Consider the following 20,323-nt stretch of genomic DNA (forward strand, 5'->3'; position numbering starts at 1 on the left):
GATCGACCAATAATGGAGAAATTGGGAGACAAACACAAAAATGTAGTTAACGAACATAGAGATAGAAAATGAGGAGGCATTTTCGAAAAAAGAAGTCGGTTAAAAACTAATATGTAGCGTGAATATGTAATAGAGTAAGCGATAAACAAAAATAAAATGTATCAAGAAAAAACTTGACATATTGCCATTTAAGTAGATATTGTTTTCATGTGTTTGAGTAATATATAAAGCCGAATTGTAAATAATTTTACTTTTACACGCGTCTAAGCGCTCTCCATGGATACTGACAAGATGAGGGCTGTGTGGTGCTTGTTTCTTGTGACTCTTGCCACCGTTAATGCAGGAAATGTGAAAGTGGAGGTAAGTTATTTATAGTAAGATATGGTCATTCTCTCACCTAGGTAGATACCTAGGTGAGGGAATGACCGTGGTAGGTAGGTAGGCACCTTGTTGTGCGGAAAAACTCGTGACGTTGCTTAATATAATTATTATTTTTTTTTAGAATCAGCTTACATGTGTATATTTTCGTAAAAAATACAAATCTAGTAGCAGCATTAGATAGATAGATTACTAATTTTATTTTACTTACTGGACTTACTAAAATATTGGATTTAAAATATTGAGATCTATAAAAAAATATATGGTTCGAATCACTTGTTCTATATACATTTCAACTTTAGCTTATTTTAAGGAACATCAATCAAAACGTTCCTCGATTTATATTCTGTTGTTAGGAAGTAATTTGCAAACATAACTGTGCTTAAGTTTATTAATGTCTCAGTGAGATAACCAAAGATAACCTAATATCTAATCTTGACCTCCTGTTGACACTCGTATCAACTTTTATAAACTTTGTATCATTTTATATTTTTTAACCTTTACTGGTTTTTTTCCTTGAAAACAAAGTAAATAAAAATTATGTTAAGCATTACCTAAGGGAGATATTATCTCCCACCCAAAACTTCAACTTCGTCGTATTCCGCATGTAACAGAGAAGGCAGAGTGGGCCTAGTGTTAACACACTCAGCACCACGCTCAACACCGAATTCTCTAACGGCGAAACTCAACGCCGCGCTTTTTTGGCACCAGGGCGAAGAAAATGAAAATATTAAATATTTGAATTCCTAAAGTCGCTGAATCGAATCCACAAACTATCTCGATTACACACTAGTACCTCTGCGCCACAACCGCCTCAATAAAACTCAATAAAATTAGACACGTTTAAAGTATATACGTAAAAGGCCAATATTTTTGTGGACAATATTCACATTAGTATAAAAATAACATACACGTTGCTAGGGCAACTCGTAACTCACGAGCAACGAATGTCTTTGCACCAGGTCCCCTTTATTAATTAATTAATAGTTATTTCTATCAAAGATATTTCAATTAAATACATAGTATTTAAACAACTAATCTATGGCGAAATTTATGTCTAATTATTATTATTTCAGTATGTGGATATCCCCAAAGAATACATTCCCGAAATTGTTAAAGCCTCATCGGAATGCATCAAAAACTTTAAGTTAGAGGAAGAACAAATAAGTTTGCAGGGATTTTTGAACTGGGAATTAAGTGATTGTGATAACACCCATAAATACTTTTTTTGCCTTGGCAATAAATCTGGATATTTCGCTGACGATGGAAGCATTCGTAAAGATAAAGTACTAGCAATCATGGGCAAGTACAGGGAAAGAGCAGTTGATGCTATTGACGAATGCGATAAACTTAAATATGACAACAAATATGAAGAAGTATACCGTAAGGAAGTGTGTTTCCGCGATTTGTCCGGGTTATACTTTAAAATCTAATTAATTATAGATACATAATAAACTTTATACAATCCTGAATCTTGTCTTTTGTTTGAAAATATATTATTAAAAAGCTTTTCTTTATGTTTTCTGAAATAGATTTTTATTTATAAAATTAATATATAAATAAAAATCAATTTCCGAAATCCTATATAAGAATTGTACTTCTTTAGGAAGACAAATTGCAGTTGTGTAGACGCCTGTTTCTAAACGTCAAGCAAATTTTTATTAATAATAAATAAATTATTTAAAATTAACTTTTCTTGTCTTAGGAAACTCCCCCTATACGCATTTACTATTCAATGGTATTTTTTAAGCTTCATGCTGAATGACGAACATATAGCACATATCCCAATGCTAAGATACTCCCTTCCCTTTAAAACACTTCCGTTCCTCAACTTCCGCTAAATTCTCAAAACATTGCATGTTGTGTAGCGGCGCTGCACTTTGCCTCCTCATTACACAATGACTATTTTCTTTTACATTTATTCAATAAATAAATTTAATATAAAGACTGACATATCGTTTTTTGGTTATGTCACCACTGGCTGATAAAGTCCCAAACAACCTTATCTGCCAGACAAGTTATAATTTTTGGTTTCACAGGTCTCAAATAGCAATATCTAGGAGATACACATTTGACAAATATATAACTCATATGAGTTGTTAGCTACTATTACCATTAATTAATGAGAAAACTATTCATGAAACTATAAGAAACAGTTATTTTGTATTTTCATCCTCTGTCTGCGAGATACCATTAATTATAAGAATACTATTTGAAACTTTATTCGTAACCGGTTTTAACTAACTGTTTGGATTAAACATCATTAAGAATATTCATTAAATATAAAAATATTATTTAATAAATAATGCTTTGGCTCGTGATGTATTTGGTGGTTAGAGCTGTTTATAGTTGAAATGACATGAAATTAAATGAAAATTTATTGTCAAAAATATATGAATACAGTAACCAGATACAATAAATCAATCTTATTTATTACAACATTCAGTTAAATAATTTCACTCTGGTTTTATGAACTCTGGGATCCATTGTAAGATTTAACTTATATGATTATGATTTATATTTTAATTCAGGCAGCAGTGTTAAGAATATTTATTATTTAAGAATTTAATAATAAAAATGAAGTATAAATATACAAATATAAATAATATATAATAATATAAATAAGTATAAATTTAAGAATATTTATAAGTTATATTATGCCATTAGGAGGTTCGCTCTGGAACTCGACAACATTGTATTATTTTATTATCAAGACAATTTGTTTTTACATCAAAGCGCTTCAAAAGCATGAATTAATATATAACTAAGTAAGCGATAACAATACACTGATTAACAAGTATTTAATTAGTATATAAAGGCGTATTGCATATTTTTCGTGTTACAATTGTTTGGGCGGTCTATATAGGAATACTTGCAAAATGAGAGCTGCCTGGTGCTTACTCACAGTGTCCCTCGTTGTCGTTTACGGAAACAATATTGGCAGTGTAAGTAAATTGATATATATATTTTTTTGAATGTTTAGCCAAAGCAATAATCTTAGATAGATACACACAGTCCTTGGATTAACTAGGTTTTTAGCTTCTTCTTCTTCTTCAGTTTTCCGCTTTATATAGTAACAAAATGCTTCTCGTTTTGGGCAGAGAGATTTTTTTACATTTTTTTGTTTTATTTTAACAAAACTATTCTTTCAGATCGTCATTCTGCCTCCAGCACGTGTTCCTGGTATTGCACAAGCATCATCGAAATGCATTGAAGAATTGAACTTAGAAAAAGATACTTTGCAGAAGTTTTTGGCGTGGGAGTTAAGTGACTCTGAGTCTACCAGAAAATACGTGTACTGTCTTGGAACAGAGTCTGGATATATGGCGAAAGATGGAAGTATTATCAAAAACGAAGTGCTTGAAGTTGTTGGCAACCACAGGAACAGAGTAGATGGTGTTATTGACGAATGCAATGAGCGTAAATATAATGACAAATACGAAGCGGTATTTCACAATGTTATATGCTTTAACGAAAAATCTGGATTGCATTTTAAATTCTAGTTACTTATACCATACATTCGCTTTCTTTATTTATACTGTTTAAATTTATTAATTAAAGTTGTTTTATACTTTTGTGTTTTATTTTGTTTTTTATTGTGTTTTATTTACAATCAACCTCAACATGCCATGTCTGTAGAATTTGGGGAAAAATGAATGTTCTCATTATGAAACGTAAGTGTCATAATGAGAACGGAGTGTCCTAACCAAGTTCTCTCTATTCTGCCGTGCTATAGGTACATACATATATGGGATACAGTGGGAATAAAAAAAAACTTATTATATATTTCTTCACTAGCGACCTGCCAATGGCATCGACTTGAACTAGATGATTACTTATTTAAATATGTTTAATTTGCCTTCGTGTCCCGATATGTTTTCATAAGTTTTTTATTTACAACTTTTAAAACTTTTAAAATTTTACAACAAAAAATTTTGTTAAATTCGTCGCAGTTTTAAAATTTAATTGAATTATTAAATTGTATTTCTCTTGCGTTCCGATAGGCATATGACCGTTCTGTTATCTTATTTGCATTCTTATTTTAGGCAATTAATTTAAACAAAATACATTTATTTTATCGTAACTAAAAATAATAATATACCAATTATCTCATGAACTTTCTTGATTATAAAAAACATATATATTTTTAGAGTTCCGTACCTCAAAAAGTAGAATCCGTGAGGGTACTCATAGGATCACTTTGTTGTTAGAGGTGCGAAAATAACAGCTCTCTCTCCCAGCATTTTACTTATATTAATTATCTGAATGTGTGCCGTGCCATAAATATCCATTCAACCATCCATCAGCTTTTCAACGTCCACTGCTGGACATAGGCCTCCCCCAATGCTCGCCACTCCGCTCGTCTCGTTTTGCGGCCTTTGAATCCAGCGGATTCTCGCTGTCTTCTTAAGGTCCGATAAATAATATATTCCGATAATAAATATAATAAATATATCGTTTTTTAGGAATAATAAATAGAGATTGAGAAAGTTAATTTATTTATTTAATTTAAAGTTAATTTTAGTAATGGTGAAGCGATTATAAATTTAAGAGTTGGGTCTGTGTATCTTGTTCTACAACAAAAATATATATATATTAATAACATTAATTTTTTTATTTTATTGCACATGTAGAATTAAAATATCCTTTAAATATAAATATAATATAATATAAAACAAAATAAATTATAATAAAAAATTACGATAATCATAAAATCATTTAATTAATTTAATATTTAATTAATAAATATTAATAATATAAATAAATATTAATAATATAAATAAATAATATAAATAATAAATAATTAATAAATTAATATTTAATTTAATATTATAGATTTTACTATTAGTTAAACAGATGGTTTTAATGCAAATTTAATACATGTTTTATCGTTCGTATATCAAATTTTATAGTTAAATAAACTATGACTTGTTATTATTAATTATAGACTTAGATCACCTAATTAAGATTTAATTTGAACTTTATCACATATTAATCTATATTTATAATAAAACAGTAAAAATATTTTGTCTGTACATTTAGCATTTTTGACTGAAATGGATAGAGGGACACTTAAAAAGAATAATAGAATGCAAAAATAATTTTTGAATTTCTATTCTGTCTGACTGTGCGTGTGTTTTCGCTAATCTTAGAATCGGCTTAACCGATTTGGATGCGGTTTTCACTTCTGGATTCTGGCAAGCTCCCAAAAACATCTAGGGTTATTACAATCGGTTCATAAATAAACAAGTTATGTCAATTTAAACTACTTAATTCGATACTTAATAATATTGAAAATAATCTCATAAATATGTTAAATCAATATTCGAATAGATCAAGCGGGCGTAGCCGCACGGGCCCGCTAGTCAACAATCAGCGTGACATTCTCGTACGTAGGGTTTCAAGCATTTATCAAACGAATATAAAGACGATTTGTAAACAATTTTCTATTATACTCGCCTAAGCGCTCTAAATGGATATTGGCAAGATGAGGGCTGTGTGGTGCTTGTTTCTTGTGACTCTTGCCACCGTTTATGCAGGAAATGTGAAAGTGGAGGTAAGTTATTTATGATATATTTGTAATATTGTATTGAGGTCGTTGTGAATATGCACGTGAAGGTTGTGGGTTTGATTTCCTTTCGTTGGAATGAATAATGTTCATTTTTTCGCTTTATCTTCTTAGCACGAAATGCTAACGAAAGTTAGGATTTCGAGCTAAAAAGCTTTTACTCAGCGTTTTCCTAGAAAGTAAAAGAATAAAAATAAATAAGTCGATATATTGTTTTTTGACAAAATTCACTTTAACATCAAGTAACACACACATTGCTAGACATGTAGCAAATTACGTTATTCACAAGCAACGCATTTCTTTGCACTAGGTCTCCTTTATAAATTTATAAAAAAATACTTCGATTAAAGATATTTAAATTAAATGATATTTAAGCAACTAATCTATTGTGAACAAAAATATTATTTCAGTACGTGGATATTCCCAAGGATTACATTCCCGCAGTTGAAAAAGCTTCATCCGAATGCATCAAAAAATTAAAGTTAGAGGAAGAACAAATAAGTTTGCAGGGATTTTTGAACTGGGAATTAAGTGAATCTGATAATACGAAAAAATATATATTTTGCCTTGCAAATGGTTCTGGATTTTTTGCTGATGATGGAAGCATTCTTAAAGATAAAGTGCTAGCAATCATGGGCAAGTACAGGGACAGAGTTGATAAAGTTATTGACGAATGCAATAAAGTTAAATATGACAACAAATACGAAGAGGTGTACCGCATGGAAGTATGTTTCCGCGATTTGTCCGGATTATACTTTAGAATGTAATTAATTATACATCAATAACTAAATCTTGTCTTTTGTTTGAATACATATTTTATTTTTTTTTTTATTTTTCACGAAATTGCTTTTATTTATAAAACTGATACATAAATAAAAATTTATTTTCAAAATCCTAAATAAGAATTAGCAGAATTCTTAGGAGTACAAATTGCAATTGTTTAGATGCCTGCTTCTAAATGTTAAGCAAATATTTGTAAATAATAAATAAAATATTTAAAAGTAACTTTTCTTGCTCTGAGAATTCCTTATATATTCCATATTTACTATTAAATTGTATTTTTTTAGCTTAAAGCTGTATATCACATAAAAGGGAAGACAGACGGAGGGTCCATCCAAAAGACAATAGACAAAATCCAATACTAATACACTGCGTTCCTATTAAGACACTTCCGTCTCAATTTTCCGCTGAATTCTTAAGGCATTGCATATTGTGTAGCGGCACCGCGTTTTGCCTCCTCATTACAGTAGGATCTATTAATAATACATATAAAGATTAATTTATACTGTCATATAAAGACTGACATATTGTTTTTTGATTTAAGTCGCTTAGGGCCACTTTTACCACTGCTCATAAAGTTCCGAACCACCTTATCTGCCAGACAACATAAAGCTATAATTTTTGGTTTCACAGGTCTCAAATAGCAATATCTAGGAGATACACATTTGATACATACATTTTATTTTTACATACTTATTTGTAACATATAGTATGAACTGTTAGCTAGTATTAACGTTTTTTAATGGGAAAATTATTCGTAAAAATATAAGGAACAGTTATTTTATATTTTCATCCTCTATCTGTGAGATGATTTCCTGAAAAAAAAAACGTATTTCGACATACTTACTATACTATACGGTACTTCCGGTTTACCTATTATGATATTTGGGAACTGGCATCTACAGGTGGTATAGCTGAACTCGTCGCTGATGGTATTCAGAAAAGGCATTTCATCCGGCAACAGCCATGTCTCTTGGAGAATCACTACATCAGCTGTTTTACATAAATCACGAATAAGTATTATCTTCAGATCCTTTTGCCTTCTTACAGTTGAATGTATCAAACTTATAATTAATGTTTTAAATTGCTTTATTACGAAAATGTCAAATAAATAAATTAATATTTTATATAGAAGAATTTATTCAAGAAACTAGATGAGGAGGTGATAACAAAATAAAATATTTGCGCATAATTTTATTCACACCACATAATATTGACTACTAATGTTATAAAATTTATCAAACATAACAAAATGTTCAACAAAGATGACACTTTAATGATTAACACTTTACTTTAATGTAAAGCACTACATTTAATGAATACGCTTTTTCCTATAATGTTGAATTAGTTATTTTACAGCTTAGAAAATGATATAAAGATTCTTACAAATTATAAAATTAGTTAATAATATGGCTTTCTTTTCATCGTTAGTCACAACATATGTTTTCTTTTTTTTTAGTTTCAAGCGGTATCCCTCATATAGGTAGTAGGGCAAGCGGGAACTTGAGAACTTAGCCTTAAACATTTCCGTTCTCCACAGCATTATTTACTAACTAGTGGACCCGGACGCGGCTACGCCTGTTTGAACTATAAGAATATTTTCGCGTCGGTCATACTCATACTATGCCGCCCGTAGGCTGGGTCATTTCGAATCAGTGACATCTCCTTAATTATTTATTAGAATGTTATACAGTAAACTATAATTTCAATCTAGATAAAATGCTAAAAGTGACTATTATATTTATTTTCATAAGGATGAGTATCAAAATGTCGCGGTAACGGTCGCGTAGCAACGCAACGGTTGTTATTAAGATGGCAGAATAAATTGCATGTCAAATTAGAAAGTATTTTAATATATTAGTATATATGTGTTATGTAATGTTATAGTATAATGTTATAGCCTATAGCACTTCTGAAGAATGCAGCTTTCATACAAAACAAAAACATAGTAAATCGGACCAGTAGATCCAGAGATCTTAGCGTTCAAACAAACAAACAAACAAACAAACTCTTCCGCTTTATTATATTAGTATTAGTATAGAGTATAGATACACTCGTATAATATGAAAAAATTATAGAGTCAAATGTATAGGTGAGTTCTGCTTAAAGCAAACTGTTGCTTGAAACATTGTATCAAGTGTATTACCACCTTTGCTCTTATTACACAAATTAAGGTTATCGATAAACTTAGCTTTGTCTTTATGATTTCCTATAAGTTTAGTCATTTGGTCCACAATAAAGTGTCCATCGCTGTCTACATATCCTGATTTAGAAGAAAAGCAATAAAGGAATTTCTTAAATGGTTCAGTATTCTCAAGGTTCGCAGAAATAACTTTTTGCACAGCATCTACTCCAGCTCCAGTACTATCTATGCAATCAGCTGCTGCCTTTAAAATTTCCCCTGCGTATTCTGGAGGAACATGAAATAACTGAAAAAAAATATATTTTTATTAAAATAAAACAAGTTATTTATACAATTTGAAAAGTTATACATATCATAGTAAATGAGTTTAAATAAATTAAAATTAAAAAATAAAATATTTTCCGACTAGTAGTCGAAGCCACAATCACATATTAACCGAATATTGGATATATGCGCCATAATTATGCCGAATATATAAAGGAAAATATTGAACATTTTCAAATATCCTCTTATGAAATATACTTACAGCTTTTCCTTTAACTAACGCGATTGACAGGAACAAGAAAAACCACAACGTGTTCATTATGTTATGATTTAAAAGTTTTGTTGTTACTTCCACAGCGTAATTGAAAATAATGTCCGAACCGAATATCAAGGTGCATTTATATTGTTTATGTTTTACTTTTTTTAGGCAGTTTAGGCGTTTGTTTTTGCTATAATTAATTCGTGTAACAAGTCAAAACAAATCTTATTAAAATTTCACAGTACAATTTAATTCCTTACAAATGTAAGTGTTGTAATTTTTATTTTTGTTTATTCTAAGAAATTTATATTTATATTTTCCTTATGAAACATTTTTTACGTCTAAAATACATTATTTTTTTGAATATGCACTATACATACACCAGTCTGTACTCACATACCTTTATGATGAAACCGGGCGGTACAAGTTATAAAAGTTGACAAACTTAGGTTTGCAGGCGCATGAACTCATTTTGGACGAAATGAACTACATCTATATTGACTTGACTTACTTGACTTGACTACATCTATATTGACTTCACTACATCTATTTGACTTGACTACATCTATTTGACTTGTGCTCACTGACTGAGGTAAGACGCACGCACAGCCGTAACCGCTGTGCGTAGAAACGTGAAATTTGGACAGATGTTTACTTTCGTAATCTGGACATCCACTAAGAAGGGATTTTGAAAAATTTTAACCCTAAAAGGGTGAAATAGAGGTTGAAAGTTTGTATGGTAAAAAATTTAAATCGGCACCGATTTTTATAAAATTTAAAATTTAGATTTTTCGAAAATGATCGCACACGTTTCATGGTTTATTAGAATTCACCCCTAAATAAGCAAACAAAGCGGCGCGCGTCCGGTAGTTTATAATAAATTTGTAATAATTTTTTATAATATAAATACAAATTTCCATTTTTTCCGATTTTATCCTTTCCAGTAAATTCTCATTTCGGGTCAAATTTCATAACTCTAGGTCCACGGGAAGTACCATATAGATATCGATTACGCAGCAAATTGCATAAATGCTCGTATCTTTTGATTGCGTTAACTTAGAAGCTTGATTAATTCTGTGCTCCAAAGGACCGTATGCATTCATATTTAGCTTAATCCTGTAAGTGTTCCGTTTTTACCTTTTGAGGTAAGGAACCCTAAAAATGTGTCCTAATTCACTTAAATCTTTAAGGAAAGTAGTGTTAAACAGCTTATTGCTTAATATAATGATTATATATATATATATATATATATATATATATATATATATATATATATATATAAGATTTTTTGTCTTTCCCTATTGAAGACTAATCGCTTTGACAAAATTTTACACTCATAGTTTAAAATCAAAAAATACTATTAAAAAAATAGAACAACGATGGAAGGCTTGCTTGCAGCGATATACCAGCTATATCAAAGACTGCATCAGTCCGTCCAATATGAGCACCATACTGAAGGTGTTGCGAGGTGACGCTGGTGTGTTAAGTGGCGACGAATGCGGCGTTCATATAAAAAGAAAACTCATTCGGCAATAAAATAAAATATTTGACAAAGTTAACGAAAACTTTATTAAGTACAAATTACTCTCTGAATATTTGGTTTTCAAATACCAACCCATATTATTGCATAGGTTATTTAATAGTTAGATATAAATTATAAAGATTAAAATAAAGCTTCATCTTTATTATAATTATAAAGTGAAAAATATAGGTGAATTATCTTTGAAGCAATTTGCTAATTCATATATTGTATCGATAGTTCTACCACCTTTGCGCTTATTACACAGACTAATTGCATCTACATATTTAGCTTTATCCTTATGATTTTCTATAAGTTTAGTCATTTTGTCCATAATAAAGTGTCCATCGCTGTCTACGTATCCTGAATTTGACGCAAAGCAATAAAGGAATTTCTTAAATGGTTCAGTATTCTCGAGGTTCGCAGAAGCCATTTTTTGTAGAGCGTCTACTCCAGCTCCAGTACTATCTATGCAATCAACTGCTGTCTTTAAAATATCCCCTGTGAATTCTTGAGAAACATTAACAATCTGAAAAAAATATGCATTATTTGAAATAAAACAAATTATTTATATATTTTTCGAAAATTTTTACATATCGTTCGTTTGGTGCGAACAAAATTACACTTTAAAAAAAATATGTCAATATGTGAGGAAAGACTATTTACAAACTTTAATTGAGTCTCCTGTAATATCTCAAATAGTGTAAATAGATAATTGTTACCATGGGAGTCACCAAAACACTCTGTATAATGATAATTTTTAAGAGAAAAGAAAAATATGGAATGATATGTCAATAAGCTGCTTTGCTCTACCCTGACTACGTGAAAAACTAAATCAAATATTAAAAGTAAAAAGATCAGCTTCACACACATCACAGGATAATCAGAGGTAACCTAGCGTTAAGACACTGTTCCAAACTTGCCACCTAATTTTTCTTAGGCATTGCGTATTAAGAGGCAGAACGCAAAATGAACGCAAAGAAATGAAAATATTAATAAATAATAATTCACTCCTTCGAGTGGGGATCGAACCCATAACAAAAAAATAACAAAAAAATATTCCTATTATTAAATATACTTACAGCTCTTCCGCTTACTAATGCGATGGACAGGAACAAGAAACACCAAAACGTCTTCATTATGTTACAGTTTCAAATGTATATTACTCCCACAGTGTAATTGAAAATAATGTCCAACAAATAATAACCAGGTTTATTTATATTGCAGTGATGGCTATTGTTTTCAATATCAATCAATTCATAAAAACTCATAATAATTCTTATTATAATTTCTCAGGAAAATTAATTTTTTATAATTTAGAAATCGATCTATTATTTATTGTTGTTGTTTTTGTTTAGGTTACAAAAAAATGTAACCTATAATATATTATATTTTACTTTTGAAGTAATATCTAGGTTTAAAGTGTATAATTTTATTCAATTCTCTCAATGCTCCCCTGCACTTCTTAATTTACTGTAGTTTCGTAACAACAAACAAATACAGATTAATAAATCTGTATTTGTTTGTTGTTACGAAACTACAGTAAATTATAAATAATTATAATTATAAATAATATACTTATAATAATAAGTATATTATTTATTATATAAATTGCTATATATTCACAGGCCAACTAATGCGTTGAGTTCATTCAAATAACGATATCTTTTTTTTTAATCAACCGATTTTGATAAAACAAACTTTAATTGTTAAGCTGAGCTACAGCTAAGACAGACAAAGCAATTGGAGAAAGTTGTAAGTAAATCGGTATAGTACTTCCGAAAATAAGCGTGACAGACAGAAGCGAAGCGACAGAAAAGAATTGGTACAGACAGACAGACAAATATTTTTGTTTTCTATTATTTTTTTAAGTGTTCCTCTATCCATATCAGTCAAAAATACTAAATGTACAAACAAAATATTTTTACTGTTTTATTATATATAGAGATTGTGTTATTTAAATATTATTAGTATTATTATTTTGTTTGTTGTCGCATTTTCTATTAATATATTTTCTTCTTCATCTTCTTCTTTTCATGGCAAACAGCACTATTTAGTTGGGAGCCTGTTAGTTCATATGATAATGTTTGTTAAATGAAATATTTTTCTATAAAATTATGGTAGTCACGGTCACTGCTTTTGTTGTGCGCGTGTCTTCGATTACGATACTGTAAATATGTAAAGGGAAACAAAAAATATATGTAAATGCGCACATTAATGATTTTTCCGTTTCCCTATTTCATAACGGAAGCCTTGAATGATAAAATATCATACGTTTTTTATAGATTGAATGACGCTTACGCACTGCACTCCGGCAAGATATTTATGTTCCTCTCCTTCATCAAGAAATGTCTTGAGTGCAGGTGAAAAAGGGGGGAGGGGGGATGAAGGGTTATAACATTGTTCTCTTTGCATATCCTGCTATATGTGGAGTAAAGCGTTTAGCTAATAAAAATATTTTATGAAAATTCCTTCATGTTGAATAATATGACACTGTGTTTTGAATGTTTAAACTCCACATGTTTAACTATTTTGCAATTTCTCATATAGAATATACACTTTTATTAACTAAGATAAATTAATTTTACATTTTTAAATATCAATTAATTGTAAAATATAAAAACGCACTCTTCCGACGGTGGGACAATGAGCCAGGATGGCTAGGGCTCCAGAGAAAGGACCTTTCTCACAACCGAACCGAAAGGTACCGGCCGGTACAATGCCCTACCTGTTCCTGTAATGGGAACGTGGGAACCTGTAATGAGGCACCTCCAATTCCACAAGACCATATTGAAGAGTTCGCAACTCGGACGTGTTAAACCCAGAGCCCTGACAATAGCCACATTCAACGCCAATGATATATAGAAATAATTTCTTTTTTATATATATAGAAATAATTTCTCGAAAAGTCTTAGGACTTGAAAAATCATCACAGGGTGTCGGTTTTTCCGATATTTTTTTAAATCAATATAATATGAAAAATACATGACACAGATTTTTTTTTATATTTTTCTCATGACTGTCACGACTTTGTCTATCACCTGTTTTCGTCTTATTGTTGACTCCTGGGACAACCTGTATACAGTAATAATTATATTTGAATAGTCCCTAAATGCGATCACAACGTCAAAGAATCATTAATTACATATTTTATAAGTACATAAAAAGTAAGTATTTTTTTTCCAATTTCATAATTATTTAAACACATAATAATATATTCCAAAAATTTAAAGCTTACAAAATTTTAATTACAACATGGCTAATTATACTGAAAAAAAAATAACAAATACTAATAAATCTTTGTAATTTAAAATTGACAAATATATTTTTACTTCATCATATATAATAACGAGTATATTATTGCTTACCATATATGGATTCTTCTATACTTATTCTAATGCATATATAAACTGTGATCTGCTTGCATCTATGCATTTGTGTCCCATAAGGTACAGAAGTTAGTACTTGTAAGATAATAAGAAAAAACAAAGTAAACATGAAAGCAGTATGGTGTTTCTTACTTTTGACAATAGCCGTCGTTGCGGGAAAGCCAAATAGACAAGTAAGTTTTAAAAAAAAATCATTAAATTTAATATAAATAGTATTACATATATTTATTTTTTAGTACATCCTCGATAAAGAAAGATATTTTACAAGCATAATATAATGTATTTTTTTTATTATTTGAATATATTCTGATAATAAATACTATAGAAGAATATTTCTTTTACAATTTGTAAAAGTACCTACTTTTATAAATAAAAAAATATCACATTTATTTTTATTTTCTTTAAAAATATATGGTGAATTGCCACGATAAAAATGTTTATGGTTGTTTTTATATTTATTTTTCTTTTTTAGATGTTTGACATTCCCAAAGAATTTGTACCGGATATTATAAAAGCTTCGGCAGAATGTGCAGATAAATTAGGCTTGGACACGCTGAATATATTATCCAAATTCTTCTCTGGTGAATTGAAAGATTCTGAATCCGTTAGACAATACATGTACTGTCTTGGAACAACCTCGGGGTACGTCAATGATGATGGACGCCTAAATAAAGATAGATTAGGCAAAGTAGTTGGAGAACACAAAAGTAAAGTAGAAAGCGTTGTGGATGAATGCAATAAAGCTAAAACCAGCGATAAGTATGAAACAGTATATAAGGCTGTAGTGTGTTTCCGTGAAAATTCTGGATTACAGTTCAAAATATAATATATCATATAATCTGTATGTAAAAAATATATAATGGTTTGGTTTGGAAAGCTTTTCTTTTATTTTTTTACTGTTAAATACTTATTACTTTACAATATTGTTAGTGTTAAAATCTTTACAATACGAACTTGAAGGTGTTTTTTGTTAATGAATTAATCACCTTCACGATGTATCCCACACACAGCAGGGTAGGCAGAGGGAACCTAGTGTTAAGACACTCCATTCCCCACTTTCCGCAGAATTCTGGAGACATTGAGCATTGAGTGACGGAATTCAGCAAAGAAATAAAAATATACTCGAGTGGGGATCGAACCCACAACCAGTCGCTGCCCCAAGCTCTCAAGCAATTCTTTAATTCATAGTATTGTGAAATGAAAATATTTTACACAATATACAGGATGGAAGCGAACGAGGCGTGTGCGGCGGTGTCCCTTTGATAGGTTTATGTGTGCGTGCGTCGTCCTTATCAAATGGTGTTTTATTTTACAACAATACTTTTATTAATTATTTTGTTTGATAAGATCGATTTTTCATTTTTGGCGAAATCTCTTTTGTTTTAATTGTATTAGCTTTTATACAGTAGTTAAAACTGTGGTTTCATTTAAAGTCGTGATAAAAAAACACTCTGTATACTATAGAAAGTTGCTGTTTGTACAAATTATATTATTAATTCTTATACAAAAAATACGTCCATGGAATATATACATTTTTTTAAAAACATTTTTTTCTTATTACAATATTTTAGTAAAATATTTTCATAGGAAAAAATCATAGGAAATATATTTTTTAATACAAATATAAATAAAAAGGTGATGTCTCTATCAGCATCCTGAAGTACCTTCAGCTCTTAATTATTATAATTACAATATCTATTTCATCTTAGTCAGTTATGCCCTATATATATAACATGTATAATTTAGTATGCAAAACCTGTCTTGTAGTGTTTAGACAAGTGACAAACAAACTTATAAAACTATATATAATTATGTTACACGAGATCCATAATATTAGTAATTACAAGCAATTGTAAGTTATTTAAGTAATTTAATGGTATATAAGATACTTACGGGTTTGAACCTAGCTTAGGAAAACGTTCACAAAAAAAATTGAATTTGTAGAACAAAATCCGTCGACGTATTTCACCAACCACCGTGTAATGACTCGTATTCTATTAACTCGTTCATACATGCGTGAAATATAATTTAATATTTAAAAAAACAACATAAATATTTATGAATATGTTCCTTAACATTTGACAATAAAAAAATATTTCTTTATTTTTTATAATAAAATGAAAATAATGGTAATAAGGAAAAATCCGATATGCATATATATAAGCATTATATACCTGGGAGTGCAATACGTTCTCGTAGTATTTTTGTAATATTCTAGAAGTAAATACATGAAAGTGTTTTAAAAATGTATTCGATATACTGGATAGTTGTTTTGGTTGCTTTAATTGAAGGCAGAAGCGTAAGTACATGTTTTAAAGAATATTTTGACTCTATTCGATTATGAGAGTCGAATTAGAATTTACATGTTAAAGATTTTATAATCTATATTTAAAAGTGTGGCGTTTTGAAAGTGGTTATCTTAAAATTTGCAGCCACGTGGAAGGATAGGAATTGAACGTTTAAAATGTATAATAGTTTTTGTATGTACTTTTTTTAATACATATACAATTGCAATATTTGATTTTTTTATTCACAAGACAACATTTCTAAATACAGAGTCTGTTAAACATTAATTAGTTTATTAAAAACAATAGAATTGTACAAAAAAAAGAATTCTATAAAGCCAATATTTTTTTTTAAAATATTAGTTATGTATGATGTGTTGTAGTAATGAATGTTTTAATAATTATAATAAAATATTTTCCAGGAGTATATTAAAGTTCCTAAAGAATTTATTGATGATGCTATAAATGGATCCGGTCAATGTGCAGAAGAATTGGGATTACCAGGAGACACGTTAAATAAATTACTTTCTAATAACTTCGAAGATTCACAGGCTATGAGAAAATATATCTACTGCCTCGGTATCGCCTTAGACGTGGGCGATGGAACTGGAAGTCTAAAACATAGCTTATCCAAATATGCTAGTAACGATAGAAGAAAGGCTGAGATAACAAAAACAATAGACGAATGTAACAAAGAGAAGGCAAGCGACAAATACGAAAAGGCATATAAAGTAAGCACTTGCTATTTAAATACATCTTCTGTGCAATTTAAAGTATAATAATGATAATGGGACATGATAGCTGCGAAAAATATGAAATTATTGAAAAAATATTTAATAACATCAATACTAGATTTGTTTTTAATTTGTATAGTGCTCGTATCTTTTCTTTGTGGTAGGTTGGATATATGTATGTATTTAGTTAAAAAATAAATTAATTATTATTCTGTTTTTTCGTGTTTTTCTTTTTTACAATAAGTATTTTCTGTACCAATGATTGTCGGTAAGGGATTGCTTAAAATTATAAAACCACCATTGCATATTTTTATGGCCAATGGAATAAATTCTGGTTTATTCATTCTTGAAATAAGAAGAATTATAAAACATATATGTTACATGGGATCCATTCTATAGTAATTACAAGTATTAATAATAAGGTGTCTGAAGGTATGTATACCTTGGAAGTTATTGGTTTACAAATAATTTAATTCTAAAATAATTAAAAAATATATCCGTCGACGTACCATGTGTTTCACCAGCTCGTAACATTCTAGTAACTCGTACATACACAAGTATAATATAATTTTTATTCAAAAAAGCAACTTAAATTATTATCATTCTTAATTTTATAACAAAAGATATAATTATTTTATTTTTTTATATAGCGAAAATAATGCTAATGAACAAAAAAACTGCTTATATATAAGCATTATATAACTGGGAGTGCAATACGTTCTTTTAGTGTTTTTTTAATATTCTAGGAGTAAATACATGAAACAAATTATTTTAAAATGTATTCGATACACTGGATAATTCTTTTGGTAGTTGGTTTCGTTGAAGGCAGAGGCGTAAGTATTATATTTAATTAAAATAATATAGAATTAAATCATTCTAATAGTTCATTTTAATAGTTTATATTTATTTAGACAAAGTTTAACTGTTATAAATTATTTATTAAAACCAATTTTTAAAAAACAATAATAAATTTATTAATCTTTACACTTCGAAAGGACAAAAATCATTAATTCTTAAAGCGACTGTGACTATAAATGCCACAGGTTTTTGTTGATTCGATCCCTACTTGAGGAAATTAAATATTTAATATTTGGATTTCTTTGCTCTAGTGTCAAGACAAAGTGCGTCACTGAGTTCCTCCAGTCAACACGCCCTTCCTTCAGAATTCAGCGAAAAATAAGGAACGGTGTGTCTTAACAATAGGTTCTCTCTGTCTACCCTGGATACAGAGTGAAGCTAAAAAAAATCTTTAAATTAGTGGAATTTAATTTTTTAGTAGTAATGAATAATATGTATTACTAATTATGAAAATCCTTAAATTTACAGACGTATTTCAAAATTCCTAAAGAATTTATTGAAGACGCCATAAAAGGATCTGTTCATTGCACTGAAGAGTTGGGATTACCGGTAGATACTTTAAATATGTTTCTTTCTGATAACTTCGAAGATTCACCGACTATGAGAAAATATATCTACTGTCTTGGCCTCGCTGTAGATGTGAGCGAAGAAGATGGAAGTCTAAAACATAGCTTATCCAAATATGCTAATAACGACAAGAGAAAGGCTGAGGTAATAAAAAGAGTAGATGAATGTAACAAACAGGAAGCAAGAGACAAATACGAAAAAGTATTTAAAGTAAGCACTTGCTATTTAAACACGTCTTCTGTGCAATTTAAAGTATAATAATGATAATAACGTGACAGCTGCGAAAAATGTGAAATTCTATGATTAACAGTGCTTGTATATTTCGTTTGTGTTTTAAATTTAGTGTAATAAATAAATTAGCTATTATTGTTTTCTGTTTTTTCTTTTGACAAAAAAAAATTCGGTACCAAAGATACTTTGGCTGCAGTGACTTTGTCTATACCAGGTGGTAGTTTCGATAGTGCAACATCTGTGTTCAACTTGGCATCAGAAGACAGAACTCCAGTCTTTTGGAAGAAACACAATATGAATTTCTTAAGCCCTACATCATCTATTGAATGTCCTTTATTGGCGTCAGCTAAAACTTCGGATTTGGCGCAAATATATATTATACAATTATTTCTTTCAAACATTCTACTACGCACTCTTTTACCTTTTCCTATTGTCCATAGGATCCCGCACACAGCAGGGTGGACAGAGGGAACCTAGTGTTAAAACACTCCGTTCCGTATCAGAATCAGGCAGATTGAGTGGCTGAACTTAACGCCGCACTTTTGCCCCAACACCAGAGCGAAGAAATGGAAATATAAATTTAAATAAATATTGCATCTTCTCGAGTACCCTGCCCTGGTTGACTGAGTGTGGGTTCGAGAGAACCCACAACAAATCGGCTTTCCAGCACACTTTGGGCCCCTACGCCACAACTGGCCTCTACCGTTCTAAAAACGAACAAAATCCGTGGACGTATTTCCACAACAAAAGTGTAATGACTCGTATTTTCATTAACTGGTACATCCATGCGCGTAAAATAATTTATTAATTGTTAATTATAATGAATTATATGAATATCATCCTTAATTTTTATGACAAAAAATAGATTAGTGTAATCTTATAAGCCAAAACTAATGCTAATGAGCAAAACACAGTTTATATATAAGCATTATATATCTGGGAATGCAATACATTCTTGTAGTATTTTTCTAATATTCTAGGAGTAAATACATGTAACATATTGTTTTAAAAATGTATTCGATACACTGGATGGTCCTTTTGGTAGTCGGTTTAGTTGAAGGCAGAGGCGTAAGTGTTATTTTAAATTTATATCATATAGAATTAAATCTTTTTTTTTCAAGATTCCGTACTGCAAAACATAAAACTGGAATTCTTATAAGATCACCTTGTAGTCCGTCTGTCCATCTCAAGGTCATTTATCATGACATCGAGATATATCACGCTGAAATTAATATCAAATTAATTCAGTTTTTTTAATTTATATTTATGTAATCATTTAATAAAACTAATTAAATTAATCTTACAATTTATGGTCACATGAAAGGTAATGAGCGATTACATATAAAT

At 29.7% G+C, this 20,323-nt stretch overlaps 8 protein-coding genes across 8 annotated transcripts; 6 read left to right on the forward strand and 2 right to left on the reverse strand.

Annotated features, from left to right (window-relative positions):
- LOC146535814 (uncharacterized) lies at positions 1-1,869 on the forward strand. Its single transcript, XM_085191399.1, has 2 exons — positions 1-360; positions 1,455-1,869. Exons 1-2 carry the CDS (start codon positions 277-279, stop codon positions 1,809-1,811), a joined length of 441 nt encoding a protein of 146 aa, XP_085047525.1. The 5' UTR covers positions 1-276; the 3' UTR covers positions 1,812-1,869.
- A 1,299-nt stretch (positions 1,870-3,168) lies between these two features.
- Positions 3,169-3,933, forward strand: LOC146535815 (uncharacterized). Its single transcript, XM_085192086.1, has 2 exons — positions 3,169-3,323; positions 3,531-3,933. Exons 1-2 carry the CDS (start codon positions 3,258-3,260, stop codon positions 3,879-3,881), a joined length of 417 nt encoding a protein of 138 aa, XP_085048212.1. The 5' UTR covers positions 3,169-3,257; the 3' UTR covers positions 3,882-3,933.
- Positions 3,934-5,795: 1,862 nt separating this feature from the next.
- On the forward strand, positions 5,796-6,790 carry LOC146535816 (uncharacterized). The gene is made up of 2 exons (XM_085191878.1): positions 5,796-5,935; positions 6,358-6,790. The coding sequence occupies exons 1-2, from the start codon at positions 5,852-5,854 to the stop codon at positions 6,712-6,714; spliced, it is 441 nt and encodes a 146-aa protein (XP_085048004.1). The 5' UTR covers positions 5,796-5,851; the 3' UTR covers positions 6,715-6,790.
- Positions 6,791-8,637: 1,847 nt separating this feature from the next.
- LOC146535817 (general odorant-binding protein 69a-like) lies at positions 8,638-9,627 on the reverse strand. The gene is made up of 2 exons (XM_085191747.1): positions 9,397-9,627; positions 8,638-9,156 (listed from the first exon to the last, which is right to left on the reverse strand). Exons 1-2 carry the CDS (start codon positions 9,451-9,453, stop codon positions 8,800-8,802), a joined length of 414 nt encoding a protein of 137 aa, XP_085047873.1. The 5' UTR covers positions 9,454-9,627; the 3' UTR covers positions 8,638-8,799.
- Positions 9,628-10,938: 1,311 nt separating this feature from the next.
- Positions 10,939-12,149, reverse strand: LOC146535818 (general odorant-binding protein 69a-like). The gene is made up of 2 exons (XM_085191579.1): positions 11,995-12,149; positions 10,939-11,441 (listed from the first exon to the last, which is right to left on the reverse strand). Exons 1-2 carry the CDS (start codon positions 12,049-12,051, stop codon positions 11,085-11,087), a joined length of 414 nt encoding a protein of 137 aa, XP_085047705.1. The 5' UTR covers positions 12,052-12,149; the 3' UTR covers positions 10,939-11,084.
- A 2,177-nt stretch (positions 12,150-14,326) lies between these two features.
- On the forward strand, positions 14,327-15,177 carry LOC146535819 (uncharacterized). The gene is made up of 2 exons (XM_085191402.1): positions 14,327-14,474; positions 14,774-15,177. The coding sequence occupies exons 1-2, from the start codon at positions 14,409-14,411 to the stop codon at positions 15,125-15,127; spliced, it is 420 nt and encodes a 139-aa protein (XP_085047528.1). The 5' UTR covers positions 14,327-14,408; the 3' UTR covers positions 15,128-15,177.
- Positions 15,178-16,455: 1,278 nt separating this feature from the next.
- Positions 16,456-17,513, forward strand: LOC146535820 (uncharacterized). Its single transcript, XM_085191612.1, has 2 exons — positions 16,456-16,600; positions 17,009-17,513. Exons 1-2 carry the CDS (start codon positions 16,547-16,549, stop codon positions 17,363-17,365), a joined length of 411 nt encoding a protein of 136 aa, XP_085047738.1. The 5' UTR covers positions 16,456-16,546; the 3' UTR covers positions 17,366-17,513.
- A 542-nt stretch (positions 17,514-18,055) lies between these two features.
- LOC146535821 (uncharacterized) lies at positions 18,056-19,201 on the forward strand. The gene is made up of 2 exons (XM_085191603.1): positions 18,056-18,153; positions 18,647-19,201. The coding sequence occupies exons 1-2, from the start codon at positions 18,097-18,099 to the stop codon at positions 19,001-19,003; spliced, it is 414 nt and encodes a 137-aa protein (XP_085047729.1). The 5' UTR covers positions 18,056-18,096; the 3' UTR covers positions 19,004-19,201.
- The last annotated feature ends 1,122 nt before the right edge of the window (positions 19,202-20,323 follow it).

Source organism: Heliconius melpomene, chromosome 10 (assembly GCF_056956725.1).
Source record: "Heliconius melpomene rosina isolate 202511_hmr_F chromosome 10, ASM5695672v1, whole genome shotgun sequence".
Lineage (NCBI taxonomy): Eukaryota > Metazoa > Arthropoda > Insecta > Lepidoptera > Nymphalidae > Heliconius > Heliconius melpomene.

Coding starts and splice junctions, on each gene's coding strand:
- LOC146535820 (XM_085191612.1), top strand. CDS start 16,547: ATGTATTCGATATACTGGATAGTTGTTTTGGTTGCTTTAATTGAAGGC. Junction 16,601..17,008: donor CTTTAATTGAAGGCAGAAGC/GTAAGTACATGT, acceptor AATATTTTCCAG/GAGTATATTAAAGTTCCTAA.
- LOC146535817 (XM_085191747.1), bottom strand. CDS start 9,453: ATGAACACGTTGTGGTTTTTCTTGTTCCTGTCAATCGCGTTAGTTAAA. Junction 9,157..9,396: donor CGTTAGTTAAAGGAAAAGCT/GTAAGTATATTT, acceptor ATTTTTTTTCAG/TTATTTCATGTTCCTCCAGA.
- LOC146535814 (XM_085191399.1), top strand. CDS start 277: ATGGATACTGACAAGATGAGGGCTGTGTGGTGCTTGTTTCTTGTGACT. Junction 361..1,454: donor CAGGAAATGTGAAAGTGGAG/GTAAGTTATTTA, acceptor TTATTATTTCAG/TATGTGGATATCCCCAAAGA.
- LOC146535816 (XM_085191878.1), top strand. CDS start 5,852: ATGGATATTGGCAAGATGAGGGCTGTGTGGTGCTTGTTTCTTGTGACT. Junction 5,936..6,357: donor CAGGAAATGTGAAAGTGGAG/GTAAGTTATTTA, acceptor ATATTATTTCAG/TACGTGGATATTCCCAAGGA.
- LOC146535821 (XM_085191603.1), top strand. CDS start 18,097: ATGTATTCGATACACTGGATAATTCTTTTGGTAGTTGGTTTCGTTGAA. Junction 18,154..18,646: donor GTTTCGTTGAAGGCAGAGGC/GTAAGTATTATA, acceptor TTAAATTTACAG/ACGTATTTCAAAATTCCTAA.
- LOC146535819 (XM_085191402.1), top strand. CDS start 14,409: ATGAAAGCAGTATGGTGTTTCTTACTTTTGACAATAGCCGTCGTTGCG. Junction 14,475..14,773: donor CGGGAAAGCCAAATAGACAA/GTAAGTTTTAAA, acceptor TTTCTTTTTTAG/ATGTTTGACATTCCCAAAGA.
- LOC146535815 (XM_085192086.1), top strand. CDS start 3,258: ATGAGAGCTGCCTGGTGCTTACTCACAGTGTCCCTCGTTGTCGTTTAC. Junction 3,324..3,530: donor ACGGAAACAATATTGGCAGT/GTAAGTAAATTG, acceptor CTATTCTTTCAG/ATCGTCATTCTGCCTCCAGC.
- LOC146535818 (XM_085191579.1), bottom strand. CDS start 12,051: ATGAAGACGTTTTGGTGTTTCTTGTTCCTGTCCATCGCATTAGTAAGC. Junction 11,442..11,994: donor CATTAGTAAGCGGAAGAGCT/GTAAGTATATTT, acceptor TATTTTTTTCAG/ATTGTTAATGTTTCTCAAGA.